We start from the raw sequence: 27,857 nt of genomic DNA, 5'->3' as shown, positions 1-27,857 counted from the left end.
TCGTACTATCTCTCGGGCCCTCCAGAGGTGACATTCAAATTATTTTCCTCGTAGTGCTCGGGGCTGACTCCTGGCTCTGCGCTCACGGAAGGCTCCTGGCGGGACTCGGGAGCGGCCCAAGATGGACTCAGTGGTCAGCCCGGTGCAGGTGCTCGGCCAGCGCCTTAACCCCGGTGCAAATTTCTCCAGACACGCGGCGGCCTCTCCTCCAGCCCCTGGGATGTGCATCTCAGGCCAGCCCCCGCCTCTCATCCCCGCTCCCGCGCGGTAGCCCGGCTCGACGAGGCGCGAAGGCTGTGGGCTGGGAGTCCGAGCAAAGCCCGCGGGGCCCGCGGGGCCCCCGGGCCCCCGAGTCTCGCCGCCGGGCACCGACTAGCTCGCACGCCACGATTCCCACGGTGCCTTTCGCGGGCCCTGAGACTACAACTCCCAGGGCGCCGCGCGGCCGCGAGGACTACGACTCCCAGCGTGCCCCGCGCGCCCGTGCTTACAAATGGCCGCGCAGCGCGGCCCCGGGCCAGTTAGCGGACCCGGGAGGTACCCGGGCGCTCGGCGGGGAGCGATCTACGGCGGCCGGCAGGGGGCGGCGGCTGCCGTTGGCCGGGGTCCGGAGGCGGGGGCGGGGCCGAAGCATGGGCGAGCGCGGCGGCGCGGCCGGCTCCCGGCGCCGGAGGACGGGGTCGCGGCCCGCGGCGGCCGAGGAGCGGGACGCGGGCGCCGGGGGCGACGCGCCGGCTGCGGACGCGGACAAGGGCGGCGGCCACTGGGACCTGAGGTAGCTGAGCCCGGGTGTGGCCCCGGCCGGGACGCGGGGGCTGGGGGCCCGAGGTGCGCCGGCCAAGGTCACCGGGGAGCGCGGAGGGTCGCGGCGGCCGCCCTGCACCGGCCCGCGGGGGGCGAGGAGCACCCCGAGCGCCGTCCTGGGCGGGGGGTCGGGGCGGGAGGCGGCTGTCCTGGACCGGGGGTCGGGGCGGGGGCGGCTGTCCCGAGTTCGGGGACGGGTCAGGGGGCGGCTGTCCGGGGCCGGGGCCCTGGCCCGGGGAGGCTACCCGGGATGCGGCGGACAGGGCTGGGGCCGGGGCAGAGGCGGGGGCGGCTGCCCGGACGGACGCAGCAGACCCAGGAGGAAGTGGGTGACGGGTCGCCCTGGCACGGGCTTTTGCTCTGGGATTCAGGAGCTTCCTTGCGGGGTGCTCAGAGTCCACCTGAGGAGATAAGATAATCCCAGCCGCAAGCAGTAGCTGAGCAAAGGGCAGCTGAGGGCGGAGGTCCCCGCACTCCCCCAGAGGGTTGCCCCTGCTAGCCCCTTGTCCTTCTAGGAGGGAGGGGGCATCTTATGAGTTTGCAGCACAGGTGTCTTGGGCAGGCCTCTCTCGGACTCCCTCCCACACTGGCGCCTTGGCCCGGCCCTCTCTGGAGTGCAGGGAGGAAGTGCAGGGTGGCATGCCCCCCCATGCTGTAGGAGTCCTCTGTCCCATGGGAGGGGTCTGTGTCTGGCGGAATGACTGACCGCAGCCCGGTATCCAGCTTGGGTTGCTTTCCTCGTGCTGTGAGATGCTTGTAGGAGCAGTGCAGGGCTCCCAGTGAGAGCCAGCCAGCCTCCACGGAGCTGGGGTCAGGGTGTGGACCCGGGCAGCATCCTCGCTGGAGGCACTGGGTGGTCTCCGGTGGTCTCCTGGCCTAACTGCCACAGACTGGGAAAGAGGTTGGTGGGGTGGCACCAGATGGGTAGGGGCAGGAGAAAGACCAGAGCCACCCACCCTGTGTCCCAGCTGGCCCTGGCAGTGGAGGGTGTGCCCCTCACAGGGCCCCTGCCACCGTCATCCCCAGCAAGTGTGGGTGTTTTACCCCGGCCAGGTGCAGATGTGTCCTCGGAGGGAACCTGCTTACCAACCCTGGGGCCTTGCTCAATGCAGTGGGGCTTCCTGGTGGCAGTGGTGGCCAGGGCGGGGCCTGGCCCTCGCTCCTGCTGTGGGGCCGCTACTGTTCCCCTGTCCAGCACCGGTGGGAGCCCCAGTGGGTACAGGCAGGGGTCCCTGGGCCTGGGGGTTGATGGGCACTGAGCTGCTAGTAGCCTTCGACCCTGAGCTTGCTTGGGTCTGTGTGGCTTGGGGAGGGGATGTCTGCTCACTGGGTAGCTGGCTATACTCCACACAAATACTGGGGACCTCAGGTCTGGGTGGGGCATTTCCTATGAGCCCAGTATGGGTGTGGTGTTTGCCCACGGTGGCTCAGGCCAGGGTGGCAGGGCGCAGGCCTGCCCTGCTCATGGCCACTGTCTCTGCCCTGCTCACGGCCTCTCTGCCTTGCCAGGTGCCACCGGCTGCAGGACTCGCTGTTCAGCTCTGATAGTGGCTTTAGCAACTACCGTGGCATCTTGAACTGGTGTGTGGTGATGCTGGTAAGTCTGAGCGCACCCCGGGCCTAGGCTTGGCTCCACCATGGACTGGTTTTGTGACAGAGTCCTAGGCTTTTTGGGGTCTCTACAGGCTTCCTGAGCCCAGGTGAGTCATGGGAGTGCTCCAGGGACAGGCTGTGGGTGGGGCGAATGCCACCACCTCCTGCTGCTGATGTGGCAGGAGGCCTTCAGCCCTTTGACCTGCTCCTGCTGCGTCCCAAGTGGACAGGCCCTAGGCACCCCCATGCTTGCCTGTGGTCCAGGTTCCCTGTGTCTTTAACCTCAGAGGGTGGAGGGGTGGCCAGGGGCACACAGCTGGCAGGGGCAGTGGTGTCCTTGGTGTGTGGCAGCTGCTTCTGGCTGGGGTCTGTGTCTGCACTTGTGGGCCCTGGGTGGGCAGTGTCCAGTTGCGGATTTGGTCTCTGGCTCTGGGGCAGGCCTGCATGGCAGGGACGGCTGTCCACGCTGAGGCAGCATCTGTGTGGGCTCGGCGTGCGGGTGGGGGGCAGCACTGACGGGGACCCCTCTCCCTCCCAGATCCTGAGCAATGCACGGTTGTTTCTAGAGAACCTCATCAAGTGAGTGTCTTCGCCAGGCCTGCCCTGCCCTGCCCGCTCCAGGCCCCTCCCCGGCCTGAACCCACCCGCTCCCTGCAGGTACGGCATATTGGTGGACCCGATCCAGGTGCTGTCTCTCTTTCTGAAGAACCCCTACAGCTGGCCTGCTCTGTGCCTGGTCCTTGGTGAGTGGGGGGCCGTGGGGGGCTGGGGTGGGGCCTGCGGCTGAGCCGGGCCTGAGCTTGCTGCCGGTGCTTATGTCCCCAGTGGCCAATGTCTTTGCCGTGGCCGCGTTCCAGGTGGAGAAGCTTCTGGCTGTGGTAAGCAGGGCCAGGTGTCCCCCTGCCCCAGCCCAGGTGTCCCTCTGCGGGAGGGGGCACGCCAGGCCTGAACATGGACTGCCCTCCCCAGGGAGCCCTGACAGAGCAGGTGGGGCTGCTGCTGCACACGGCCAACCTGGCCATCATCCTCTGCTTCCCGGCTGCCGTGGCCTTCCTGCTCGAGTCCATCACTCCAGGTATGGCCCCCTCACTTCCCCAGTGCTCCCATGGGTGCTGTGGGGGCCAGGGCTGAGCCTCCTCTGCCCCCTCTGCAGTGGGCTCTGTGCTGGCGCTGCTGGTCTACACCGTCCTCTTCCTCAAGCTCTTCTCCTACCGACAAGTAAACCTGTGGTGCCGTGAGAGCAGGACACAGGGCAAGGCCAAGGCTGGTGAGGGGCTGCCTGGGGCCAGGAGGGGCGGGCATCCCGCTGTGCCCACCAGCCTCAATCCCCTCTCCACTTGTTCACAGCTGCTGCCAGCAAGAAGGCCAATGGGGGCAGTGCTCAGCACACCGTGGACTACCCTGACAACCTGAACTACCGAGGTGAGGCCCCGGTGAAGCAGCAGGGCTCCTGTTAGCCCATGGTGTGGGCCTGTGCCACCCCTCAGCCCATGCTCCCGTTGCAGACCTCTACTACTTCCTCTTCGCCCCCACCCTGTGCTACGAGCTCAACTTTCCCCGCTCCCCGCGCATCCGGAAGCGTTTCCTGCTGAGGAGACTCCTGGAGATGGTGAGCCGAGGGGGCACTGGGGGCTGCAGGCCGCCATGGGCCTCTGGAGGCTCAGCTTTATGTTCTTGCTTCCTTCCCAGCTCTTCTTTACCCAGCTCCTGGTGGGGCTGATCCAGCAGGTGAGGGGCAGGGGGCAGGGGGGCGGGGAGGGGGGGTCAGTGCTTGCTCTGACACGGAACCCTCCTTTGCAGTGGATGGTCCCCACCATCCAGAACTCCATGAAGCCTTTCAAGGTGAGTCTCAGGCTCCCACCTGGGGGCGCGGGGGGGGGGGGGGGGCGGAGGGGGAGAGCGTCTCCGCCGCTCCAGCTGAGCCCTGTCTCCATAGGACATGGATTACTCACGCATCATTGAGCGACTCCTGAAGCTGGCGGTGAGTGTTGGGGGTGTGATAAGGGGTACAGTGTCTAAGGGGGCACTGAGGGCAGTATGTGTAAGGAGGCCCATGCTGCGTGTGTGTGTGAACCGAGGCTGCCTCTCTCACAGATCCCTAACCACCTCATCTGGCTCATCTTCTTCTACTGGCTGTTCCACTCGTGTCTTAATGCCGTGGCTGAGCTTATGCAGTTTGGAGACCGAGAGTTCTACCGGGACTGGTGGTGAGTGGCGGGTAGGGCCAGGCTGGGGCGGGCTTGGGGTGGTTATGGCCAGGGCCGGGGTGCCAGGGCATGATCTCATTTCCTCTGTGTCACCTCCAGGAACTCGGAATCCGTCTTCTACTTCTGGCAGAACTGGAACATCCCCGTACACAAGTGGTGTTCCAGGTGGGCATGGCGTGGCAGGGCGTGTGGGTGAGTGTGCCTGCACGTGCCGTTGGGGAACACTTGGTAATAGACCTGCGGCTTCTCCCTCTGCAGACACTTCTACAAACCCATGCTCCGCCGTGGCAGCAGCAAGTGGGTGGCACAGATTGGAGTCTTCCTGGCTTCGGCCTTCTTCCACGAGGTCAGTGCTTTCTCCCTGGTGCTCCTCCCAGGGTGGGTGCTGGCCAGGCCCTGACCTGTCCCTTGTGCCTGCAGTACCTGGTGAGCATCCCGCTGCGCATGTTCCGCCTGTGGGCCTTCACAGGCATGATGGCACAGGTGAGTCCAGTCTCTGGCCGCACTTGCTGACCCTGCCCGTGTCACCTTATTCATCTGTGCCCGCTGACCAACAGTGTTCCTGCTGTGTCCTCAGATCCCACTGGCCTGGATAGTCAGCCGCTTCTTCCGGGGCAACTACGGCAACGCGGCTATGTGGCTGACGCTTATCATTGGGCAGCCAGTGGCAGTGCTCATGTATGTCCATGACTACTACGTGCTCAACTATGAGGCCCCGGCCACGGGGGCCTGAGGCTCCTCCTCTTGGCCTGGCACAGCCTCTCTGCCCCTATGGGGCGCCCTCCTAACCCTGTGATGGCAGCTCGTCCTGGGGGAGGTGCCAAGGTCCTGGGAGTCGTGGCTGATCCTTGCGATGTAGCCACCGCGTCAATAAAGTGCTGTCCAGAGTGACCACCTGAGCCTGCTGGCTGGTGAATGGGCTGCCAGGAGGTGGGGATCCAGGGCCTGTGCGCCATGTAGCAATGGGGTCTGGGCCACGGGCCCTCAGGAGAGCAGTGCCTTGCAGCCTCACACCTGGCTGGGGCTACTCTGCCCTAAAGCTGGCCCTGCAGTAGAGTTCTGTGTGTCTGGGAGATGGCATCTGCCATCTTCACAGGTGTGGCGCACAACCCTGGCAGCCTGGAGTGTGGGTGTGTGGCACAACCTTAGAAGCTCAGGATATGTGTGTGCATGCAGCACAACCCTAGCAGCACAGGGTGTGTGCGTGTGTGCGCGCATACGCGTGCGCATGCAAGCGCACGTGCGTTTGAGGTTAAGGGGAGTGTATCTGTGCATGCATGCATGGCCAGGCCTCCAACACAGCACGGGATGGGAGGAAGACACAGACCAGAGTGCTAAGCCCATTCTTTATAGATCGCTGCCTGTCCCATCGGTCCACGCGTCTCTACAGGGGAAGGGGAAGCTGTGGAAAAACCCAAAATCCGATCCTCTGAACAGCTGCATCCTACTCGGTCCATGTGTGGCTGTGGAGCTTTGGGCAGCCAGGGGTGGCACAAGGCTGGGCCCTTGCAGCTGACTGGGGGCATCCAGTCTCCAGCTGCCACCAAACCCAGCCGGCACCACTAGCCCTTCTCTGGAGCCTCTAGGAGATAGTGGGGTCCTTGGCCTTAGGGGGTTCGGAGCCTGTCAGCAGGGAGATGGTGGGGTCATCCGTGTAGTCATCCCCCTCCGAGAAGTACGAGCCCTCTCCCAGTTCAAAGAGCACCGGCAGCTCACTGCTCCCCACGTCCACGGAGCTGGGGTCCACCAGGAACAGGGGCTGTGCCGTGTAATGCACCAGCTGCTTCCCTGTGGGGGGACACATGTCAGAGGAGATGGTGGGGGCAGAGAGGGTGGGTGGTAGCTTGGCTCACCTGAGTCAGGGCTGCTGTGGTCGGCCTCCAGGGGCCGTGGGGGGTCCTGCGGAGAGAGGAGCTCCTGGATCTGCAGGCAGGAGGGACACAGTGAGCGGCCTGCAGGCCGACGCCCCCCACCCCACCCCCCGCCTACGCACGCTGGCCAGGCTGCTGTCGAGGTCAGGCAGGGTCATGTCGGGCACAGTCACCGAGGGGCTGAACAGCTGGGGGGGGAGGGGGGAGGAGAGTCAGGCTCAGCAGGGCCAGGCTGGGCTGGGGTGGCGGGGTGGGACTCACATCCAGCAGGGCGCTGGTGTCCACGCTGAAGCCGTGGCTCGTTAGCATGGTCTGCAGGTTGTCCAAGTTGGTGTCCATGGCATCCAAGTGGTCACTGAGCTCCGTCCTGGCCAGTGTGGACAACCAGTAAGGGAGTGTCCAGGTATCCCCCCTACTTTCCCAGAGCAGAGTTCCTGCCACTGGCCTACATGCCCCTCCCGGGGCGGGGTGTGTGTGTGCACCTGGGGCCCCTGCTCACTCAGAAGTTCTGGTCTTAGCATGGGAAGCAGAGGGGCAGGAGTCATTCGGGTGCCCACATGCGGAGAGACGGGTAGTGGAGGGTTAGTCTGTGGGCTTGCGGGCCGCAGGGTGGGCACTGAGGCCACTCCATCCCCACGGGCACCCTGGTGGGTGTCATCCACTCACTTGTCCAGACAGGCGACACTGAGGCACTTCTCGGGGGCCGAGGTGGGTGCAGGCGAGCGGGCCTCTGGGAGGGGGGCAGCCGAGGCGGTGGGGGCCGGCTCGCTCTCGCGCAGGATGGAGTCGATGAAGGTGGTTGGGGACAGGGGCGTCTCCACGACAGAGGGCGGGCGCCTGGGGCTGGCTTCCTCCACCCGTGGGCTCCGTGGCGGGCTGGGGGGCTCCACCTTGACCCGCATCCCGGCCCTGCACACAGGGTGGGTGTCAGCAGGTGCCCGGGAACCCCCTTCTCCCGACTGAGGGGGTGCGGCCTCACCTCTGCTCTAGGCTCCTGCCTGGGGAGGCCAGGGGGCTGCTGGGGGCCAGCTCGGTGATGTCGGAGATGATGGGCCCGGAGCTGGCCACCGCGTCTGGGGAGTAGAGGCTGGAGCCACTGTAGGCGGGGGAGGACGCCTGCGGCGGAGGGAGGTGGTGGGTGGGCTGTGAGCCCCGGCCCCCGCAGCCCTGCACCGGCTTGGCGCTCACCGAGTAGGCGCTGGGGCCGTGGATGTGCTCCAGAGAGAACTGGCGGCTGTACTTGGGCATGGGGTGCGCCGAGCTGCCATCGTTCAGCATCAGGGGGCTGCGGGAAGGGGGCGGTTAGCGGCCTCCCCAGGCCCCAGCAGGCCCCGGGCCGAGGCTGGGCTGTGCCGAGGGGCGCCCTGGGCCTCACATCTTTCTCTTCACCCCCAGGATGCGGTTTGACTGCACCAGCGAGATGAGGAACTGGATGAGCTGTGGGTGGGTGAGAGGGCGGGTCAGTGGGTGCACAGCGCTGCCCCCATCCTGCGCCCCAGGGCCTGATGCCGGAGGCACCTTGTTCACGACTTTCTGCTGCTGGGCGTGCTTCTGCCGCAGGCTGGCCACCTCCCGCCACAGCGCCTCATTCTCGCTGTGGGAGAGAGGGGGCGTCATTGCAGGGCCCAGCGAGGTGGGCTCCAAGGGCACGCCAGGGACGGTGAGGCGAGGGCTGAGCAGTGCGGGCAGTCGCGGGGCTGGGGCCTGCTCAGCCGAGACCCACAGTTCTCGGTCGGTTGCCCGGGGGCTGAACCCCAAAGGGAGGTGAGGGCCATGGGTCATGCACCTGCTCCAGCCCCAGGGACCTCTGCCCAGGCCCGAGCAGCCCGAAGAGACCCATGTGGTCACCCTGGAGGTGTGGCTGAGGCATACAGAACTGAGGACACCTCCCAGAGGCTGCCACCTACTGCTTCATGGCCAGGAGCTTGGAGTCCATGCTTTCCTGCTTTCCCTTCATCAGCTGTACATCCGTCAGCAGTCTCGTGACGCTGTCCTGGCGAAGTTTGATGTCCTCACTCTTCAGGGTGGACACCTGGAGTCAGTGAGGAGACATCTGGGTTAGTGAGGGGACGCTTGTGGTCAGTGAGGGGATGACTGGAGTCAGTGAGGGGACATCTGAGGTTAGCGTGGAGATGCCTGGGAGCCTGGGGGGTCCCTGTGATCCAGGTCGGGCCTGTCAGGGTGGGGCAGACGCTGGACTCACACTGGTCACCTTCCTCTTGATGTTCTCCAGCAGCTGCTCCTGGCCGCGCAGGAAGCAGGGGTGCTGGAACTCGGTGTCGTCGCGCTCAGGCTTGACCAGGCCACCCTGCTCGATGTGCACCACCTTCCGGAAGCCGTCTGCACAGGATGGGGGAAGACAGAGTGCTGCGGGCCGCCCATGCTGCCCCAGCAGAGGGCGCCCCCTGCCCCAGCGCCAGGCACTCACACATGTTGAGCTGGCGAACGAAACTGGCCATGTTGTTGTGCTTGAAGTACTTGGGCAGCACCTCTTTGGCAAACTGGCCCTGGTCCAGCACGTGGAAGCTGTTCCCACTCTGCGGGACACGGGGCCGTCACACAGGGCGAGGCTCCCTCGGCCCGACACCCCACCCCACATCCCACACCTTGGGGGTGGACCAGGACCCTGAAAAGCAGCTGAGAAAGTGGGAGCCCCCACTGTGTCCCAGACATAGTCCCATGGGGTGCCCCACAGCCTTGTGCAGGCCCCAATCCAGGCTGTCCTAGGGGCTTGGCCACCAGCTCTAGCCAGTGCCAGGGGACATGCCCAGGAAAACTCAGAGAGCAGCACCACCCCTGGTAGTGCTCAGGGGACCATGTGGGGTGGAACCTGTGTGCAAGGCGAACGCCCTCCCCATTACAGTAAAGCTCCAGCAGAGGGGGCTCAGTCGTGTGACCAGCAACAGCCTGGAGGGAGGCACATGCTCTGCAGCACTAAGCATGGCTGCAAAATCCACGAGGAGAAAAGAGACTCTGGTCTCTGAGCACACACGGGAGGTGCTGGCTCCATCTGGGCATTGCATGCCCCAAGTTCCAGTGAATGACTTGAGCGCCGCCCTGGTGGCTCCCAAACCGCAGAGATGCAGAGAGCATGGGAAGGGGACCTGCCTATCCTCATCCCACCAAGTCACATGCCACAGAGTCCTGAGGTCCCAGCACGTTCGGGCTCAACTCTTGAGAAAACATCCATCCAAGAGACCCTCCTGGGCCACCACAGCGCCCAGCCACACCACTCACCCTGCAGCCATCCTCACTGTGCACCTGCCCATCTCCACACCTGCCCAGCCCCGTACCTGCCCTCCTCACCGCACGGCACTGCGGGGAACCGACGGGGCAGGGAGGGGCCTCCTTTCTCCAGTGGCCAGGCCAGGAGAGGCAAGCTGAGGTGAGAGGCCCAGATGGGAGGTGAGTGCAGAGGGAACTGTCTCCCAAGTGAGCAGAGGAACAGGCGGGGGCTGACCCATCCCCTGAGCTGCTGGGAGTGGCCTGGTCCCCAGCAGCCCTCATAAGGAACAAGGACAGCTAAGAGACCCCCCGGGTCACATCAACCGCCAGGTCAGAGCCCCTGGCACCCACGCTGGGACTCACTGCTCAGGGATGGGCACAGAACTCGTCCACTGCTGCCCAGGGCGGGGTCACCCCCAGTGGTGCTCAAGGCTCACTCTGGGCTCTGCACTCAGGAATCATTCCTGGTGGACTGGGGGACCATCAGAGATGCTGGGGATCGAACCCGGGTCAGCTGCCTACAGGTGAGGTCAGTGCCCTCCCCGCTGTACTATGGCTTCAGTCCCTAAAATACACTTTCAAAAGTGACATGACTCATGTAAGGTGATGACTGTGCTTTGAGAAGCTGGGTTCTGGGGCATGTCAGCTAGAGGGAGCTGAGCGTCGGGTACACATTCCAAGCCTGAGCCAGTTGCGACAGGTCAGGTACTAAGCTGAAGAGGCCTCGCGCCCTAATGTAACAAAGCTCCACCTGGGGAGTGGGGTGCGGTGTGGGGGAAACCGCAGGTGCAAGCAGAACAGCAGCTGGAAGGGCTGTGGGCAGGGAGGCCAGAGGTTGACCCAATGCCCTGGTGCACAGCTTCCCGGGGACGCAGAGCAAGATCCTCGGACTCAGCTGAGCTTTCCCGCGTGTGGTGCATGCAGTTTCTAGAGCCCATTCCCACTGTTGGAGATCTGGGGAGTTCTCTCCTATGTAGAAAACTTGTAAGAACCCTTTAGTTGTGTGGGTTTTCGTTTGTTTTGGGGCCACACCAGCAGTGCTCAGAGGACCACACGGGGTGTCGGGGATGGAACTGGGGCTGCCACATGAAAGGTGCGCTTTTGTGTACTTCCTGGCTTTCTACATGGCCGATCCTGTTACCCACAGGTCCACTGCGCTTCTTACTCTCCAACACTACACCTGGACTCAAATCACACATTTGGGGAGGTTTTTTTTTTAAAGTTTTGGGCCACAACTGGTCACACTCAGGCAGGCTTGGGGGATGACTTGGGGTGGCAAGGATCAAACGTGGGCTGGCTGCATGCAAGGCAAATGCCCTTCCTACTGTGCTGTTCATCGCCCCCTCTAGCCACTCATTCTTGTACCACAGAGATGAGAGTGCGCAGAAGGGCACCAGGGCATTGGACACGGCCGCAGTCAGCTCTAAGATTGGGCTGCTCCAAGACGGAGCCCATGGTAGCAGGTGCTGGATGTGCCCCCAGAGGCCACTGTGCTCCCAAATCCCAGACTGCACAGGGGGAGGAATGAAGGCTACTGATCTATAGCTATCTGGGGCTGCTCTCGACTCCAGGAGAGCCTGTGATGGGTACTAACTCTTCTGGCCACATCTGAAAACACCCATGAAGTCGCGGGTCCCGCGGGCTCCTTGTTCGTTCTGTTGTCTACTGGCAGTGCCTGCTGAGAGGATGCTCCTGGCTTGGTCTGGGGGGGAGGGGGTCCATGAGGGGTTGTGCTTGGGCCCTGGCCCTCCACACGGAAGCATGAGCTTGGCCCCCACAGCCCCCGCTGTCCCCTTCAGGCAAAATTTATCACGAGGAAAGTGGTCCCTTCAACAAGGAGTTACCAGGTCAAGCTAAGGCTACTTGATCGCCTCACTCGCCCGCTGTCTGAAGTGGTTCCTTACTGCCCCGCCTGTGTGGCAGTGACTGAGGCTGCCCCCACTCCTTCTCGATGCCAACAACCCTGCCCTCCTCTCACTTTGTCATTGGAAAACTTGTAAGAACCCTTTAGGTGTGGGTTTGAGAACCGACCAATTCTATCCATCTGAAAATTAAACTTTGAATTATTTTTTCTTACAATTTCCAATTTCAGATTTATTTTCCTCATTAGGCTTGTTGGGTCACTCAGTGCTTGGGGCTTATGCCTGGTGGTGCTCAAGGGACCATGTGTGGTGCCAGGAACAGAACCCGTGTCAGACACAGCCAAGGCAAACACCACCACCCTTGGAGAGACTCTCTGGCCCCATCTCAGATTTCCACTGCAATTTTCTTCCTTGTTTTGTCATTTCCCCCCTTTTTCCCCACTAATGGTGGTGCCGGGGAGGAGGGAGGGTCACGCTGGCAGTGTTCTAGGGCTCATGCAGAGTTGGGGGGACCCCAAACGCAGGGCCTCCACCATCTACCTGGCTTCTCCTTCCTTTCCTTTGAAGGCATCTATTCGCCCATCATGATCCCTGGCACCGCTCCTGAGTGGCCCTGGCCACACCCTGCCTAGCACCTTCTTCTGCACATGCCCAGCCGTGTACCACTGTTCCTGACACGGCCTGACTCCATGACCCCACTGAGCTTTTCCGAGAGGGCAGTCCTAGTGTGCCAGGACATGTCCTGGAGAGGGCAGGAAGGCTGAGAGCTCAGGTCTGAACGCAGACCGGGAAAAGGGTTGGCAGTGCACAAAGCAGCGAGGAAGGAAGGCAGGGTAGGGATATGGGCACAGGGCAGGGCCACGGGACCCCTGGCAACAGGGAAACGAGCCTCGCCCCCACTCAGACTCAGCAGACCGTCAGGGGCCCTGACAGCCGTGTGGGGGGGACAAACTCAGGCCCATGTTCTACCACTTGAGATATCAGTCTCCTGCCCTTCAATCACTTAAAACATACACACACACGGGTTTGGGCCTTCCACTGGGGCGTGTCACCACCGGGGACCCTCAGTGGAGTACTGTCGGGGCTGTGCCCAGGGGCCCCACTTGGCCTCTCCACCACCAGCAGGTGTGACCCCCGTGAAGGCGGTTCAGAGGTGTCCAGGGAACCCTGATCCCCCAGAGGCCCCGGGGAGTCCCTGGCGAGGAAAAGACAAGCTGGTGGGTAGGTGGGTGGCGCAAGGACCCTCAGACAAGCGCAGACGGGGGCTGTCCTGCTGGCCCCAGGGAGCAAGGCCGATGCCCAGCAACCCTGGATAGCGGGAAAGGCGCGGGTCGGGCAAGGGCGGGCAATGCGGGGACACATGCCCAGGCAGAAAGGGAGAGAGGGGCCCAGCTCACAGGGCGTCCCGGGGTGGCCAGACGAACCAGAACCTACTCGGGACCACCTCGCGGCGCCGCTAGGGACTAGTCGGGTCCGATTTCAGACCCAATCCGCGGGTGGCTCGGCGGGCGGGCCTGACCTCCAGCTCCGCGGCCTCTCCCACGGCGGCCACGCCAGGTAAACAAGCCGCTGCCCAGCAACGAGCCGAGAGGCCCGAGCCGGAGCCGGTCCCGGTCCAGCCCCGCCCGTCGCTGCCGCCTGCCCCCAGGCCAGGGCGCTCCCGGGAGGAGCCCACGGGACTCGCCGCCCCGCCCCCCGCCGCGCAGCCCCGCTCCCACGCACACGCGGCCCCCCGGGACCCCCTGGGCCGCGAGCACCCCAGGGTGCGGGCTCCCGGGCCCACGCGCCCCCGCGCTCACCGGGCTCCAGCAGATGAGCGCGTCCGTGTCGGGGTCGCTCACGAGGGTCCACAGCTTGGTGAGGAAGGCCGGGACGTTGCTGGGCCCCGGCGCGCCAGGCGCCACGGGCAGGTCCATGGCGGCGGGGCCGCGGGGGGCGCAGGGGGCGCGCGCGAGGGGCCGGGGGCCGGGCTCGGGCTAGCGCCGCCGCCGCGCCTGCCGCCCGGGCCGCGCAGCCGCCGCCCGCTGCGCACTCGCGGCCGCGGGGCCTCGCATGGCCGCCGCCATCTTCGACGCGCGCGCTCCCGCCGGCGCCGCCCGTCCGCGCGCACTCGCGGCCGCCCCGCCCCGCCCCCCCCGGCGGCGCCCGCGCCGATTGGCCCGCGCGCGGCCTCTGACCCCCGCGGGCCCGCCCCCGGCCCACGCGGCCCGGACGTGCCGGAAGCGGCGGACGCCGGCAGCCGGGCGCATGGCGGGCGCGCGGGGCTGCGGGCGGCGGCGGGCGGCGCCGGGGCAGCGGCCGGACACGGAGGAGGTGCCTGCGGGGCCGGGCACGAGCGGGCGCTGGGGGCGCGGGCGGCCCCACGTGCTGTGTGCACCCGTCGCCCGAGCTCCGAGTCCCGCGTGTGCGGCCGCTGGTTCTGCCTGATGGAGCGCCGGGGGCGCGGGCCGCAGGCCAGCACTGGCTCGGTCCGGAGGACATTGGGTCCCTTAATCCGACCCCTGTGTGGCTTCAGGTCGGGGGGCTTGTGCCTCCGAGGAGGCAGGACCAGCCCACGGGGATTGAGCCGGGGTCAGGAGGGGAGGAGGTCAGGGGTTGGGGTGTGCATCAGGAATAGAGAGGGTGCAAGGGTGGAGGGAGCCCCGCCAGGATGCCGGGAGGGAGCAGAATGGAGCCGCCGTCCGCTGCTCCTCTGAGCCCCTTGAGCCAGCAGCTGCGGCTCCCCGTTCCGGGACTGTCTTTCCAGGCCGGGCTCCGGCGGGGGCTCCGATGCCCTGCGCGTGGGCTGGCCAGGGGAAGCCTGGCTCAGCTTTTCCGCTCTGCACCCTCGCAGCCTCTGCTCCTCGTGGGCTCTGCGTCCAGCCCGGGCCCCGACAGCACTCACCTCCTGTCCAGCAGCGACAGTGATGACAGCCTGTTCTCTGGCCTGGAGGACTCGGGAAGCGACAGCAGCGAGGACACGGACGAGGCCGAGCATGAGCACCGGGACAAGCTTGGCGGGACACAGGTCAGTAGGTGGGCACCTCGCGGGGCTGGAGGCCCTCAGGGAGGCCACAGGGCTTACGGTTTCTACAAGGACCCCAGACCGTGGTCCTTACAATGCTGTTTTTTATCTCATTTTGTTTATTTTTGGGGCCGGAGCGATAGCACAGCGGGTAGGGCAGTTGCCTTGCACGCAGCTGACCTGGCCCTCCCGAGTTCGCTTCCTCCCGCCCCTCTCGGAAAGCCTGGCAAGCTACCGAGAGTATCTCGCCCGCACGGCAAAGCTTGGCAAGCTCCCCATGACGTATTCCATATGCCAGACACAGTAACAAGTCTCACGATGGAGATGTTACTTGGCCCGCTCGAGCAAATCGCTGAACAACAGGATAGTGCAGTGCAGTGCTTTGTTTATTTTTGTTTGATTTTCTGTCTGGCGGCCACACCCGGTGGTGCTCAGGGCTTACTCCTGGCTCGGTGTTTAGGGATCTCTCCCAACAGGGCTCAGGGGACGATATGGGGCGCCAGGATTTGAACTCAGTTCTGCCTTGTACAAGGCAAGTCCTATCAGCTGCACCGTCACTACATCTCCTACGTTTGTTTTTGTTTAAGGTGGAGGATGTGGCTTGATAGCAAAGTGCATGCGTGAGACCTGGGCTCAGTTCACCGGGAGCGTGGGCACAGCACCCACCGTGTGACTTCTCCAGTCCAGGCCACCCAGGCTGGAGGGGCTCGCAGGGCGGGAGGCCCCACGTTCTGTCCCTGCTCACATTCCGCTGGACTACCTTACCTGGGGTGACAGCAGCCACTGCCCCATATGGGGAGGCCCCTCTGCAATGACGGGGGCTGCAGATGGTGTCTGGGGAGGTATATAACCCTCCCCAAAAGCAGTTCTGCCACCCCCCCACCCTAGGAGGAGGCCACGCTCAGTGCATGGTTCCCTCCTCTCTGCATTGCAGCCCTCAGTGGGGGCTGGTGGAGAGCAAGTGTGGAGCTGTCTGTTCTTTTTGGCCTTTCCTCTTTTCCCTGTGGTCAGGGGTTCTCCTGAGGGGGCTACCTGTCACTGGGTGTAGGCGTCTCAGTTGAGGCAGCTGCTCAGGAAGCGCTGGGGGCTGGACCCAAGTTTCTTTCCTTTTTTTTTTTTTTTAATTTTCCCACTGCACTTAAACATTTCCCAAGCGCTCTTTAAGTGGCCCTCATTAGCAGGTCCTCGGTAGTTTATTTTATGTTGCTTGTAATCAATAATTTCTAACAGAATGATCAAAGTTTCCTTAGAAGAAAGTGGAGATTGTTGTATCTCACCGTGGAGCCCTTTTTTTTTCTTTCTTCCTTTTTGGGTCACACCCGGTGTTGCACAAGGGTTACCCTTGGCTCATGCACTTAGGAATTACTCCTGGCGGTGCTCAGGGGACCATATGGGATGCTGGGAATTGAAGCGGGTCGGCCGCATGCAATGCAGATGCCCTCCCCACTGTGCTATCACTCCAGCCCCTCACCATGGAGCCGTTAAGCCCTTGTATGAGAGATCACTGAGGTTTGTTCTAGACTAAGCCTTCTGTATTGATGCCCTACTCACCCGTGCCCTCTGCGTTCCACCCCCTCCAGTCTGCTGTTCTCCTGGTTGGAGAGTTTGGAATGTCGCGTGGCTGCAGATGTGACTGTGGTCTGCAGGATGGCCAAAATTTTTCACAGGGTGGTAGAGCTGGAGTTAAGTGTTTGCCTGGGTAGTGGCTTTGGGGTGTGTGTGTGGCCTCCAGGCTTCCAGTAGTACAGGAAGATGGGGTGGAAGTCCATCCCCAGCCCCGTGAAAGCCTGAAGATTTCTGGACTTAAGCTTGGAAGGTGCGAGACGTGGCTCTGGGGGGGGTCTCAGGTACTCAGGGCTGAGCCCATGCACAGCTGTACTCAGCTCTTCCAACCCCCTCCCGGGAGCCACAGCCTCCATCCCCCCCGGCTACTGTTTCTCAGTGCTCCTGGAACCCCTTAGGCTTGGTTCCTGCTCCAAGGAGCCTGGCAGGCTCTGGGCACCTCCCTGCCTGTCAGCTGCATAGATTTGTGCCTGTGCAACGCCTGCTGCCCAGCCCAGCCCCGCCCCTAGCCCAGCCCCGTCCTGCCACAACCCAGCCCAGTTTAGCCCAGCCCCCTGCCCTGCCCCGCCCCCAGCCCCTCCCCCCCAGCCCTGACCAGCTCTTTGAGCTTCCAGCTCCCTGCCCACAGTCCTCAGCAGGTCGTCTCTGACTCCTTAGCCCAACTGTCGTTGCAGCTGTGCCTGTGTGTCTGGGGACAACTGCAGGGACCTAGGATCCAAACCCCCCACCCTGTCAATTGCCGGGAGGCCAGGTCCCACTGCGTCTTGTCGATGTGCCTGAGCAGCCTCCCCTCAGCTCAGCTGCTTCTCACTGCTCTGTGGACTAGCTTCCCAGGGTGGCTGGAGGCTTCCTGTTGAGGCTGGTTCCTTTTGGCTGCAGGACAGGCTGGAGCAGGGGGTTGAGGGATAGGAAAAGGGGAGGGACGTGGGGGGTGGGGCTGGGAGCCTGTGCCCTGTGTCTCCACACATCCTTGTGCGTCTCTGCATGTTCTGTTGTTGCCACATGGGCCTGCATGTGTGACCCCTGTGTGCCCTGTCTGTCCCTGTGGTCGCCCTCACCGGGGCCACATTTAGCTTTCTGGATCCCATTGGGACGCCAATGACTAACAGGGACAGTCCCTGCTCCCAGGCACCTGGGTTGGCGGCTGCCCTTCCTGGGGGACCGGGTCTCAGTCTGCCTGACTTTGCCTGCCTCACTGGTACTTGCTGTGTGCACCCAGGGTGTACCCATCTCTGCCGTGGCCTTGCGGTCTGGGGCCATGGACTAGATCTGTGCGCCCCGCCCTGCAGTGGTCTGGACCCTCTACACTGGACCCCAGCCCCTGTTCACCCCTTGAGTCTTGCTCTTTCCTGTCTCTGGCTGTGTCTCCCTGTCTCCGCCCTGCTGGGGGATCCAGTGGCCCTGAGAGGCCTTTTCTTGGTGCCGTGAAAGCCTTTGCCCCTTCGTGGGCTTTGGGAGAGTGGGGGCGGGCTGGGCCCTGGGTGCGGTGGGCCGGAGGGCCTGAGTGCCTATGTGTGGGCCTGAGTGTGTCTCAGGGACCCAGGCTCTGCTGTGCCGCCCTCTGGTGGGGGCTGTGCAGCCTGCAGCTCAGCCCTGCTCTGGGCTCTCGCCCCAGCCCACTGTGCCCCTGGCCCCCTCGTGGCAGCGCTGACCCACTCAGGTCCACAGCCCCAGGAGCAGGAAGGGCAAGAAGACCATTTCGTTCTCTGGCACGGGGAGGGGGACCACCTGGAGGTGCTCAGGGGCCACTTCTGGCAGTGCGGGGGGGACCACGTGGGATGGGACCAGAGTCAGCCATGTGCCAGGCTGGGGCTTTAACCCCTGAACCCTCTTCCTGGCCTCAACAGTGACTTAGTTTAGTTTTTGGGGCTGTGCCAATGGTGCTCAGGGTTTCTTCCTGGTCTGCTCTGGAGGGAGCAGCTGGGGGGGCGCCACCTGTGCCCCCACACCCCCCTGCGGGGAGCACCTTTCCTCAGGCACTCTGCTTGCTGGCCAGGTGCAGTGAGGCCTGGGCTCTGCTTGCTGCCGCAGGTGTGGGGGTGCCAGTCCGCACCCAGCCCCTGACAGAGCCCCAAGAGACTCAGACCCGAGCGTGGATGCCTGTACTCTGCTGAGCCTGATCACTGTCCTTCTCCCTGCAGGCCGCCTCTGCCCCGGGGAGCATGGCGGGGCCGGCGGGCATGCCCGAGGCCCAGGACGAGTATGCGCAGGACAGCTCCGATGAAGAGGTGGGCCGGGCAGGCAGGGGTGGGGGAGGGGGGCTGGCCTGGGGCCACGCTTAGGTCTGGAAGAGTGATTTTTGGGTCCCGGCCGGTAACTGCCACAGTGTGGGGGCCATCCTGGGGACGAGAGGGAGGTGGGCCCTGGGTAACCTTGCCTGCGCTTACCATGGGCTGGGATAGAGCCCTGCGAGGTGCTTGGGGCTGCCCAGCTGTGCCCAGGGGCCCCGTGGACCCCAAACCCATCCTGGCTGTACAGAGGGGCGGCCCCCTGCACCACACCAGTCCCGGCCATGCTGAGGCCGTAGAGGGCCGACCTGTCCCCGGCCGCCTGTCAGCGCCCCCCCCCCCTCCCGGTGCAGCCCCGCCCCCAGCCCGCACTCTTGGCAGCGACTGCAGGAGCCTTGGCGGCCAGCCCGCTCCGGTCTCCGCGTTCAGAGAACAGAGACAAAACAAAATAAATTGGTTTCCTGGCCGGAGCAGCGGGCGCGCTCGGGAGGGGCAGCGCGGCCGCTCGGCCCCCTCCCGGGGCTGCGGCTGTCGGCAGCCACATCCTGTCGGCTACTTTTTTAAATTTGGTATTTTGAGAAATCGACGGTGATTGTAAATGGAGCACAGAGGCCGGGGAGGGGCCTTGGCTGCCCACGGGGGGCTCCTGGTCCTGGCCGCGGGGGCCACTTCCTCCGGCAATGACTATCCCATATGTCCTGAGTGACAGGGCGGCCGCCCTCGCCTTGCCTCTGCCAGCGCCGCCGCCGCCTGCGGCTGGAGGGGACAAGCTCGACTTTCGGGAGCCCCTCCAGGCCAGTGGCAGATGCTTCTCTCAGGTGCACACCTGGGGGGCGGCATCCCTTTCTCCCACCCAGAGGGTGCATAGATGGCTGTGGAGGGGGAAACCAGGAAAGCGGAGTCTGGGGAGGGGGTCCTGTTCCCATTTGTGCTGGGACCAGTGCGGAGTGGCCGGTGCCTCCACCCCACCCCCACACGGCCACTCGCTGGATCCCACCGCACCTCCCAGACGTGATGTCATGCCGCGGCCAGGACCCCCAGGGAGCTGGGGACTGAGAGGGCCCAGCTCGCCGTTGTTCCTGTCTGCTGCGGGGAAACTGAGGCTGCTCAGCAAGCCCGTGGCAGCTGGTCCAGCAGCCCATGGCTCAGTTGGGTCAGCACATGCTGGCCCTTGGCCCCCAGGGTGGGGCGGCCCCTCTGCTCCCGGGCCAGGCGCCGGGAACGGCTTCTCCCAGCTACCGCTACCGATCGGCAGCTGCTCCGGCTGGCGGCCTCCGCTCCTCCGGGGCGCCCGCCCCCGCCGTCCTGGCCGCCCGCGCACTCGGGCTCTTGCGTCGCTGCTGGCAGGCGGCCTGGCGGCTCAGGTTTCGGCTGTTTGTGGAGAGCGCCCGGCTCCTGGCCCGCTCGTGTCTGGGCTGCACCGCCCCCCCCCCCCAGCACCCACCCGCTGCCTCTCCTGGCAGCAGTCCTGCAGGTGCCCCAGCTGCCCAGGTGGGGGGGCACCCCACGCCCTGCACCCAGAAGGGCTGCCTCATGCTGTGGATTAGGGTTCTGCTGGACACTGCTGAGCAGAAAGTGGACTTGGGTTACTGGGGGTGCCCTGCTGCGGTCTGGGGTGCAGGAGTAGGAGACGGCCTCGGTGCCTTGGGCTGTGAGTTCAGGATCTGCCTGGGCTACTCGGTGCCGGCTCCAGGCCTGTGTGCCTTCCGAGGGAGCCTCCCAGAGGTGCTGGCGGTGAGGAATGAGCCCTCTTGGGTTGGGGTCCACGCAGAGTTGGAGGCGGGCGTGGAGGAGCTTGCCCATTGCCCAGCTTTGCCCGCTGACGCCTCTGGGTGCGATTCGGCAGGTGAGCAGCCTGGCCAGGCGGCCGCCTCTGTGTCTGTGGGGAGAGGAGCTGCGGCGGGGGGCGGGAACACTGCCGGCATTGTAATCGGAGAGCCGGGAGAGAGTGAGCGAGGGCGGCTGACCCTGCGCTCCCCCGGGACAGGTGGGAGAGGCGGAACGAGGAGCGAGTGAAGGATTCCAGAGGTGGGCCGGCTTCCTCTCGAGCAGACAGACACGGGAGGGAGGTGGCAGCCGGCCAGGCCGTACCTGCACTTCCAATCTGCGTCCTGACAGCTGCAGCCACTTTGGGGCGGGGGAGGGGCGGGCGGAAAAATCCCCGCCGGCTGGCCAGCCGCACATCGGCGTGGACCCTGCAGTCTGGGGGGCGGGGACCCCTGCCGCCCCCTGAGGGTGCCGGCCCCCTCTCACCATGCCTGACCCGGGGGTCGGCGGGCGCTTGCCGGGGGTCACATGTGCTTCCTGGCAGCCTGCAGGTGCGGCGTGGGGCGGGGGGCTGGGCTGGGCCGCAGGGGGCGGGCGGGTGGCTGGTGATGAATCATGTGGGGCCGCCAGCAGCTCGTTCCACCAGCCGCCCAGGGACAGGAGCTGACAGCCCAGGCCAGCCGAGTGCTTCCAACCCCGCTTGGCCACAGAGGCGGCTGCTGGCCCCTCTTCCAGCCGCCTCTATGGGGCACTCTCACGGAGCCCCGGCTTGGCTTGCCTTGGCAGGCGGATGATGGGCAGGGTCTGCCTGCCCTCTCCCCAGCCAGGAGACTCCCAGAGGATCGCTGGGGCCCAGGGCGTCCCGAAGTCAGGTTTGGATCTGGCTGCAGAGGGTGTCAGGCACTGCCACCCACCCCCTTCCTGCTACTGATGCAGCTTGGGGAGCCCGGGGAGTGGGGGCAGTTGGGCTGCAGCGCCTGAGAGAGCTGCCTGTCCTCTGTCCACACTGCACTGTTCACTCTGCAGGGTTCACACGCCGTCTGTACTGTCCTACCCACATCACTGTCCACTGTCCATGGTGCAGCGTTTCATATAGTTCGCTCCATACTGTTCCCTCTGCACCATCTATATACCGTGTGTACTACACTAGCCACTGTGCACCGTCCACTCCACACTGTCCACTCTGCACCATCCACACAGCATCCACAGTGCATTGTTCACTCTGCACTATCCACGTACTGTCCATGCTGCACTGTTCACTCCGTACTGTCCACACACTGTCCACTCTGCACACCCCTTCCTCGCCCTCCTCTGCCCAGCCTACCCCCGGGACCTGGTGCTCAGGAAGTGGGCTTGGGCAGGGCTCCTAGGGGCTTGCACACTCCGTCTAGAAACTGAGCGCAGCAGGCGAGAGGTTGGGATGTGGGTGCCCACATCTTGTGGCATGTGCTGCAGGTGGAGCCCCCTGAGCCACCTCCCCTCCTGTGCCCAGGCGGAGGGTCTTTCCTGGCCGGGCTGGCGGGGGTGGAGGTCTGCAGTGGCTGCCCGCCCTCCCCTCCCCTGGCCAGCTGCGGCTCCTGCAGGATTAAGGAGAGGAAATTCGGGGTTGAATTTCTCTGAGTGGAACCTGGGCCGTGACTTTATCCTGTTATATTTCTATCAGATCGGACTCAGCCCCCAGCCCTTAATGGCTCTGGCTTTGAGAATTTCCTCCAAAATTACACCACCACTTCCTGCTTCAGCTTCCCTGGAGCCCGTCCCTGCTTGGCCCTGCCCTGTGGGGGTGTCCATGTGGGCCCCACCACCTGGCTTCCCCCTGGGACCTTGAGCCCGCCCAGGGTACTCTGGGCCGGAAGTGGAGGATGACTGCACACACACCCAGCCCCTTAGCGCCTCCCGCCCCCCTCCAGCGGTGCCGCCAGCTCTCGCCGGGAAACCCTGATTGTCACCTGCAGGACTTTGAGGCCACACCAGCTACGAGTCCTGGCAGCCTCCTCCTCGGGGTCCTGGGGGAGCTGGGAGTGGGGGACCTGTGGGGAGTTAGGGGTAGTTGGAGCTGGGAGTGGTGGGGCCCTATGGACCCCTGGTCCAACACCCTTCTTCAGCTCCCTCCTGCCCACACGCCCCTCCCTCACGCACTCTGCACCCACTTTCTCACCCCCAGCCCTTCTGAGTGAAGCACATTTGGGCAGGTGGGCCGGTGATCGGTCCAAACGCAGAAAATGGAGCCCTTGAACCCGGGGTCAGGGCACAGGGCTCAGCCCAGGGTCGCGCAGGACAGTGTGTACCCACACGGGTAGTTGTTACTTTGACTTTAATCATACAAAACTTCCAGCCTTTATATTATCACATCAGAGACACAAGATGCCAGCACGTAGTGAGTAGAAAGCCCAAGTCAGAAGCCAGCATGGAAAGTTCCAGCAGGCCTGGGCGAGTGCTGGGGCCAGTCAGAGTCCGCCGCCGCCTGGCTGTCCATCGGCCCCACGTAGCCAGAGGCGGGGCTGGCCTCATGTTGGGATCCCCAGAGACTGTGGCCCCTCCCTGGGGTCCATGGGGGCCGCGTGGGGCAGGGGTGACGCCTCTAGCTCCGGATCGCTGTCTTCCTGTCGCGGTCCTTGCTCTGTGGAGAGGGGGGGTAGGGTCAGGCCTGGACAGGGGACCCAGCAGCTGTCCACACGTCTGCTTCCCCAGTGAGGCCGTCTTGAGGGGCCAGCTCTGGAAGTATCCCCTCCGTGTTCACCCCAGTTCCCCCTGCGTCTTGGGAGGTGAGTGCGCAGCCAGAATTGTAAAATTCCCCGGCTGGCGGGGCCCAAGAGCCCCCGTGCGTGCTGTCCAGAGACCCCTTTATCCTGCCTACCTCGGTCTTCTGGTGCCACCGCTTAGGGCCCCGGCCCCTCTGCCAGGAGTCTCCCGGGGGCAGGGGAGGCCTGGCAGGATCAGAGTGCAGGGGCCAGGGCCCCAGGTGCTGACCCTTGATGAACCCAGCCCTGGCCTGGCCCTCCCGGCTGTGCCCAGGTGAGTCTCTGTGCCTGGGCCCTTCCAGACCCTGCGGCTGGCCACAGATGACCAGGTGGGACGGGCGCTCCCACACTCACCAACTTCCTCTGGTTGCTGAGGCAGAAGGTGCAGATCTGTTTGGGCTGCGCGTTCTCCGAGTCGCGTGCGGGGGGCAGCGGGGGGCTGCCGTCGCGCGGTGCGTGGAAGAAGGCGGGGCCCGAGTGGCAGGGCTGCCCGTCCCCGCACGCCTCGCCCAGCAGCAGCACGTTGCCCAGGTGCGAGATGTAGCTGGACGCCAGGCGCAGCGTCTCGATCTTGGAGAGCTTGCGGTCGGCGGGCTCGGTGGGGATGAGCGTGCGCAGCGCCGTGAAGGCCGTGTTCACGCTGTTGGTGCGGTCCCGCTCGCGCGCGTTCGCCGTGTGCCGCTGCCGAGGCTCGCGGCCCGCGCGCCCCCCGGGCCCCGCGCCGCCGGCCCCGACGCGCCGGCCCCCGGCCCGCCGCCGGGCGCCCTGGAGGCCGCAGCGCGCCGCGTGCACGCGGCAGGGCTTCTCGTCGGAGCCGGAGCTCTCGCTGCCGCGGTCCTCGTCCTCCGACAGCGCGCTCACCTCGGGGTACAGGTAGCGGCCCGGCGGCGCCGAGCGCAGCATGGCGAACGACATGGGGCCGGGGGCGCGGCGTCAGCTCCGCCGCGCGCAGCGCATGCCGCCGCCGGCGCGGGCCGGGGTGCCCGGGCCGGTGGGGGCGGGTCTCGGTGCCCGCGGAGGCGGCTGCGGCGCCGCGCGCACGTGTGCGTCCCGGGCTGGAGCAGCGCGGCCGGCCCGGCCTTTATAGCGGCGGCGGCCCCTCCCCCGCGCTGGCCCGCCTCCTCCCCCTCCCCGCCCGCCGCCGCCAGCCCCTGGAGGCCGCGCTCAGCGAGCGGGGGAGCGGGCCGGCCGCGCCGAGGGGCCCCCCGCTTCTGCCCCGGCATGACCAAGTGAACGCAGCTGCCCTGGCGGGGACGTCGGGCCGCACCCTGCCAGTCCTACGCCTGCCGAGTGTGCCCTCCTGGGCCTCAGGAGCCCGGGCTGGGGAGCCCAGCCTCCAGGGCCTGCCGGCACCTTGCCCCCGGGGACCCCAGCCAGACCAGCCGGCTGCCCTTCTTTCTTCCCCAGCCCCTGGGGACACACGGGGCTCAGCCTGCCCTGCCTTGGGGCTAGCGTGTGCGGCAGGGACAGGGGCGAGCAGGCACCCGCTCCCAGTGCGCCCTGGCTCCTCCCCCTGTGGCTACTGTTGTGGGCAGCAGCCGCCTGGGCAGCAGTCCTTGATGGGTGGAGGGAGGGTGGCGGCTGGCAGGGCCCTTGACCAGGAATGTGTGTCCAGGAATGTGGTTGCTCTGCCCAGGGGGCAGGCTCGACGGGCTGGAAGGACCTCACAAGACCACCTCCGCTACCTGTCCCTGCAGTGGGGGGGGGGGGCGTGAGCCCACGTGTGGTTGCCCACTCACGCCTAAGGCCTGCCAGGGGAGGGAGCCCACGGGCGATGAGGTCACCCTTGTCTGTGGCTGCCCAGAGCCATGGCCAAGGAATCCAGGGGGAGGCTCTGGGGCTGGCACTGCTTCAGTGGAAAATGTGAATGAAGGGGCAGCTCCGGCGCCTCTGAGGACGGGGGTGGGGGCAGCAGGCCTCCTTGCCACGTCACACCCTGGGGAGAAGGCAGATGTCCCGGGGCCTGGGGCAGGGGTCCCATGCTGACGCGCGCCTGATGCCTGCGGCAGGACATCCGGAACACGGTGGGCAATGTGCCCCTGGAGTGGTATGATGATTTCCCGCACGTGGGCTATGACCTGGATGGAAGGCGCATCTACAAGCCCCTGCGCACGCGAGATGAGCTGGACCAGTTTCTGGACAGAATGGACGACCCCGACTACTGGTGGGGCCTGGGTGGGGGCAGGGTGGGGGCAGGGAGTCGCTAGGGGGCTCAGGTGCAGATGCTTAGGTGCTGCGGGCCCGCAGGCGCACTGTTCAGGACCGGATGACCGGGCGCGACGTGAAGCTGACTGATGAGCAGGTGGCCTTGGTGCAGCGGTTGCAGAGGGGCCAGTTTGGGGACGTGAACTTCGACCCATATGAGGTAGGAGGCAGCAGCCATTCCCCCAGGTCCTGGGCTCATGAGGGCTTGAGCGCCCTGACCTGTGCTTCCGCCCACAGCCTGCAGTGGACTTCTTCAGTGGAGAGCTCATGATCCACCCAGTGACCAACCGCCCTGCAGACAAGCGCAGCTTCATCCCGTCGCTGGTGGAGAAGGAGAAGGTGCGTCTGACCCCACTGTCTCCTCATGGCCCCAATGCCACCCACGCTTACTCTGGCCCCTCTGCAGGTCTCTCGCCTGGTGCACGCCATCAAGATGGGCTGGATCCAGCCACGCCGGCCCCGAGACTCGGCCCCCACCTTCTATGACCTGTGGGCTCAGGAGGATCCCAATGCTGTGCTAGGTCGGCACAAGATGCATGTGCCTGCCCCGAAGCTGGCACTGCCTGGCCACGCGGAGTCCTACAACCCACCACCTGAGTACCTGCCAAGCGAGGAGGAGGTGAGCCCAGTGCCATGGGGATCCAGGCAAGGTGGGCTGGGTTCCCTGCTCACCCGTGTCTCCACAGCGCCTGGCATGGGAGCAGCAGGAGCCAGGGGAAAGGAAGCTGAATTTCCTGCCGAAAGCATTCCCGAACCTGCGGTCCGTGCCAGCCTATGGTCGCTTCATCCAGGAGCGCTTTGAGCGCTGCCTTGACCTCTATCTGTGCCCTCGGCAGCGCAAGATGCGGGTGCGTGGAGGGCAGTGCCTGGGTCCGTGGCAGGGGACGAGGCAGAAAGGTGACTGGTGCTGTCCTGTCACAGGTGAACGTGGACCCTGAGGCCCTCATCCCCAAGCTGCCACGACCACGAGACCTACAGCCCTTCCCCACGCACCAGGCCCTGGTGAGGGGGTGAGCGGGGGGTGGGGCAGGCAGGCAGGGGTGTACACGGGGTGCCCCTCTTCACTGGCCTGGTCTGCAGGTCTACAGAGGCCACAGTGACCTTGTCCGCTGTCTGAGTGTCTCTCCCGAGGGCCAGTGGCTGGCTTCAGGTGGGCCTAAGGTGGGACTGCCCTGCGGGAGTGGGGTGACGACAGGGGCGGGGGGTCAGGTGCTGAGGGCCTTGTCACCCGGGTCCAGGTTCAGATGATGGCTCTGTGCGGCTCTGGGAAGTGGCCACTGCCCGATGCATGAAGACTCTACCTGTGGGGGGCGTGGTGAAGAGTGTGGCCTGGAACCCCCAACCCACCATCTGCTTGGTGGCCGTGGCTGTGTGAGTTTGGGGCTTCTTGGGAGACCCAAGTAGTAGCCTGTGGGGGTGGGGGGGGCGCAGTGCCTGAGGGGCTGTGTCTGTCTCTGGCCTGTAGGGGAGAGACTGTGCTGCTACTGAACCCGGCCTTAGGGGACCGGCTGGTGGTGGGCAGCACAGACCAGCTGCTTGGCACCTTCACTGTGCCCGAGGAGCCCATCCAGCAGCCGGCCGACTGGCTGGAGGTCTCAGAGGAGGAACACCAGAGGGGCCTGAGGCTTCGGATCTGCCACGGCAAGGTCTGGAGGGTATAGGAGCCAGGGCTGGGGGCCAGGGGGGTGAGGGCGGCAGCTTAGCTGTCCCTGTCTCCTGCAGCCAGTGACCCAGGTGACTTGGCATGGGCGTGGAGACTACTTGGCCGTGGTGCTGGCCACCCCAGGCCACAGCCAGGTGCTGCTCCACCAGCTGAGCCGGCGCCGCAGCCAGAGCCCCTTCCGCCGTAGCCATGGACAGGTGCAGCGAGTGGCCTTCCACCCACTGCGGCCGTTCCTGTTCGTGGCCTCGCAGCGCAGCGTCCGCCTCTACCATCTGCTGCGCCAGGAGCTCACAAAGAAGCTGACGCCCAACTGCAAGTGGGTGTCCAGCCTGGCAGTGCACCCCGCAGGTGAGATAGGGGATGTGGTGTCCCCGGGAGGGCATGGAGATGCACTGCCAGGTGCCCACCACCATGTCTGTCCCCAGGTGACAACATCATCTGTGGCAGCTATGACAGCAAGCTGGTGTGGTTTGATCTGGACCTTTCCACCAAGCCTTACAGAGTGCTTAGGTGAGGCACTGCTTGGGGCCTGCTGGGCCACTCTCCCCTCCTCAAGGCCCGCTCCACCTGACACCCGCCTCCTCCCCAGGCACCACAAGAAGGCCCTGCGCGCTGTGGCGTTCCACCCCAGGTACCCCCTCTTTGCCTCTGGCTCAGACGACGGCAGTGTCATCGTCTGTCATGGGACAGTGTACAAGTGAGTAAGGCTGTGACTCCAGGCCCTGCCGCCGTCCTGCACCCACAGGGGGACCGTGTCCTCTCCTGGGTCTGCCCTCTTATGGCCCCCCAGTGCCCCTCCCGGTCCCTCCCTTACTGATGTCATCCTTGCCCTCTCCCTCTCCACAGCGATTTGCTGCAAAACCCGCTGCTTGTGCCTGTTAAGGTGCTGAGGGGCCATGTGCTGACCCGGGACCTGGGAGTGCTGGACGTGGCCTTCCACCCCACACAGCCTTGGGTCTTCTCCTCTGGAGCCGATGGCACTGTGCGCCTCTTCAGTTAGCCCTGGGGATCTGGGGCAATACAGCTGTTTCTCTGTTGCTGTAGCCTGAGCAGACGTCTTGAATCGGCTTCCATTACCCCTTCATCCATTAGGGCACCCCACTAACCGCCCAGAAAGAGAGGCC

At 65.1% G+C, this 27,857-nt stretch overlaps 4 protein-coding genes across 5 annotated transcripts; 2 read left to right on the top strand and 2 right to left on the bottom strand.

Moving 5' to 3' along the window:
• Positions 1–492: 492 nt before the first annotated feature.
• On the top strand, positions 493–5,479 carry DGAT1 (diacylglycerol O-acyltransferase 1). The gene is made up of 17 exons (XM_056125283.1): positions 493–775; positions 2,314–2,401; positions 2,936–2,976; positions 3,055–3,140; positions 3,223–3,275; positions 3,367–3,472; positions 3,551–3,664; positions 3,745–3,819; positions 3,903–4,006; positions 4,087–4,125; positions 4,198–4,239; positions 4,334–4,378; positions 4,492–4,604; positions 4,704–4,769; positions 4,863–4,950; positions 5,025–5,087; positions 5,182–5,479. The coding sequence occupies exons 1-17, from the start codon at positions 633–635 to the stop codon at positions 5,335–5,337; spliced, it is 1,422 nt and encodes a 473-aa protein (XP_055981258.1). The 5' UTR covers positions 493–632; the 3' UTR covers positions 5,338–5,479.
• Positions 5,480–5,936: 457 nt separating this feature from the next.
• Positions 5,937–13,616, bottom strand: HSF1 (heat shock transcription factor 1). Of its 2 annotated transcripts, XM_056125271.1 has the most exons (13): positions 13,362–13,609; positions 8,904–9,012; positions 8,679–8,815; positions 8,383–8,507; positions 7,994–8,069; positions 7,851–7,912; positions 7,664–7,760; positions 7,455–7,591; positions 7,142–7,384; positions 6,737–6,842; positions 6,598–6,663; positions 6,458–6,527; positions 5,937–6,392 (listed from the first exon to the last, which is right to left on the bottom strand). In XM_056125271.1, exons 1-13 carry the CDS (start codon positions 13,476–13,478, stop codon positions 6,187–6,189), a joined length of 1,551 nt encoding a protein of 516 aa, XP_055981246.1. In that variant the 5' UTR covers positions 13,479–13,609; the 3' UTR covers positions 5,937–6,186. The 2 variants fall into 2 exon arrangements, with proteins under 2 accessions (XP_055981246.1, XP_055981244.1); XM_056125269.1 differs by having other exon boundaries at positions 7,455–7,760; positions 13,362–13,616.
• Positions 13,617–13,785: 169 nt separating this feature from the next.
• BOP1 (BOP1 ribosomal biogenesis factor) lies at positions 13,786–27,771 on the top strand. The gene is made up of 16 exons (XM_056125266.1): positions 13,786–13,875; positions 14,396–14,569; positions 18,271–18,357; positions 24,875–25,029; positions 25,113–25,230; positions 25,308–25,409; positions 25,477–25,689; positions 25,757–25,918; positions 25,992–26,072; positions 26,151–26,220; positions 26,309–26,441; positions 26,536–26,716; positions 26,793–27,081; positions 27,159–27,243; positions 27,323–27,430; positions 27,580–27,771. The coding sequence occupies exons 1-16, from the start codon at positions 13,810–13,812 to the stop codon at positions 27,731–27,733; spliced, it is 2,178 nt and encodes a 725-aa protein (XP_055981241.1). The 5' UTR covers positions 13,786–13,809; the 3' UTR covers positions 27,734–27,771.
• Positions 22,432–23,860, bottom strand: SCX (scleraxis bHLH transcription factor). The gene is made up of 2 exons (XM_056125294.1): positions 23,220–23,860; positions 22,432–22,744 (listed from the first exon to the last, which is right to left on the bottom strand). Exons 1-2 carry the CDS (start codon positions 23,778–23,780, stop codon positions 22,706–22,708), a joined length of 600 nt encoding a protein of 199 aa, XP_055981269.1. The 5' UTR covers positions 23,781–23,860; the 3' UTR covers positions 22,432–22,705.
• Positions 27,772–27,857: the final 86 nt, after the last annotated feature.

Source organism: Sorex fumeus, unplaced genomic scaffold (genome assembly GCF_029834395.1).
Source record: "Sorex fumeus unplaced genomic scaffold, SorFum_2.1 ptg000054l, whole genome shotgun sequence".
Lineage (NCBI taxonomy): Eukaryota > Metazoa > Chordata > Mammalia > Eulipotyphla > Soricidae > Sorex > Sorex fumeus.
This window is presented reverse-complemented; position numbering and strand designations above follow the sequence as displayed.

Excerpts from the sequence above, each read along its gene's own strand:
- SCX (XM_056125294.1), bottom strand. The coding sequence starts at position 23,780 with ATGTCGTTCGCCATGCTGCGCTCGGCGCCGCCGGGCCGCTACCTGTAC. Across the intron at positions 22,745-23,219 it reads TCAGCAACCAGAGGAAGTTG|AGCAAGGACCGCGACAGGAA; the intron begins GTGAGTGTGGGA and ends CCCTCTCCACAG.
- BOP1 (XM_056125266.1), top strand. The coding sequence starts at position 13,810 with ATGGCGGGCGCGCGGGGCTGCGGGCGGCGGCGGGCGGCGCCGGGGCAG. Across the intron at positions 25,231-25,307 it reads TGAACTTCGACCCATATGAG|CCTGCAGTGGACTTCTTCAG; the intron begins GTAGGAGGCAGC and ends TTCCGCCCACAG. Across the intron at positions 25,410-25,476 it reads CGCTGGTGGAGAAGGAGAAG|GTCTCTCGCCTGGTGCACGC; the intron begins GTGCGTCTGACC and ends GCCCCTCTGCAG.
- DGAT1 (XM_056125283.1), top strand. The coding sequence starts at position 633 with ATGGGCGAGCGCGGCGGCGCGGCCGGCTCCCGGCGCCGGAGGACGGGG. Across the intron at positions 3,141-3,222 it reads TGCTCTGTGCCTGGTCCTTG|TGGCCAATGTCTTTGCCGTG; the intron begins GTGAGTGGGGGG and ends TTATGTCCCCAG. Across the intron at positions 3,665-3,744 it reads ACAGGGCAAGGCCAAGGCTG|CTGCTGCCAGCAAGAAGGCC; the intron begins GTGAGGGGCTGC and ends ACTTGTTCACAG.
- HSF1 (XM_056125269.1), bottom strand. The coding sequence starts at position 13,478 with ATGGACCTGCCCGTGGCGCCTGGCGCGCCGGGGCCCAGCAACGTCCCG. Across the intron at positions 7,385-7,454 it reads GGCAGGAGCCTAGAGCAGAG|GGCCGGGATGCGGGTCAAGG; the intron begins GTGAGGCCGCAC and ends CCCTGTGTGCAG. Across the intron at positions 6,528-6,597 it reads TCGACAGCAGCCTGGCCAGC|ATCCAGGAGCTCCTCTCTCC; the intron begins GTGCGTAGGCGG and ends TCCTGCCTGCAG.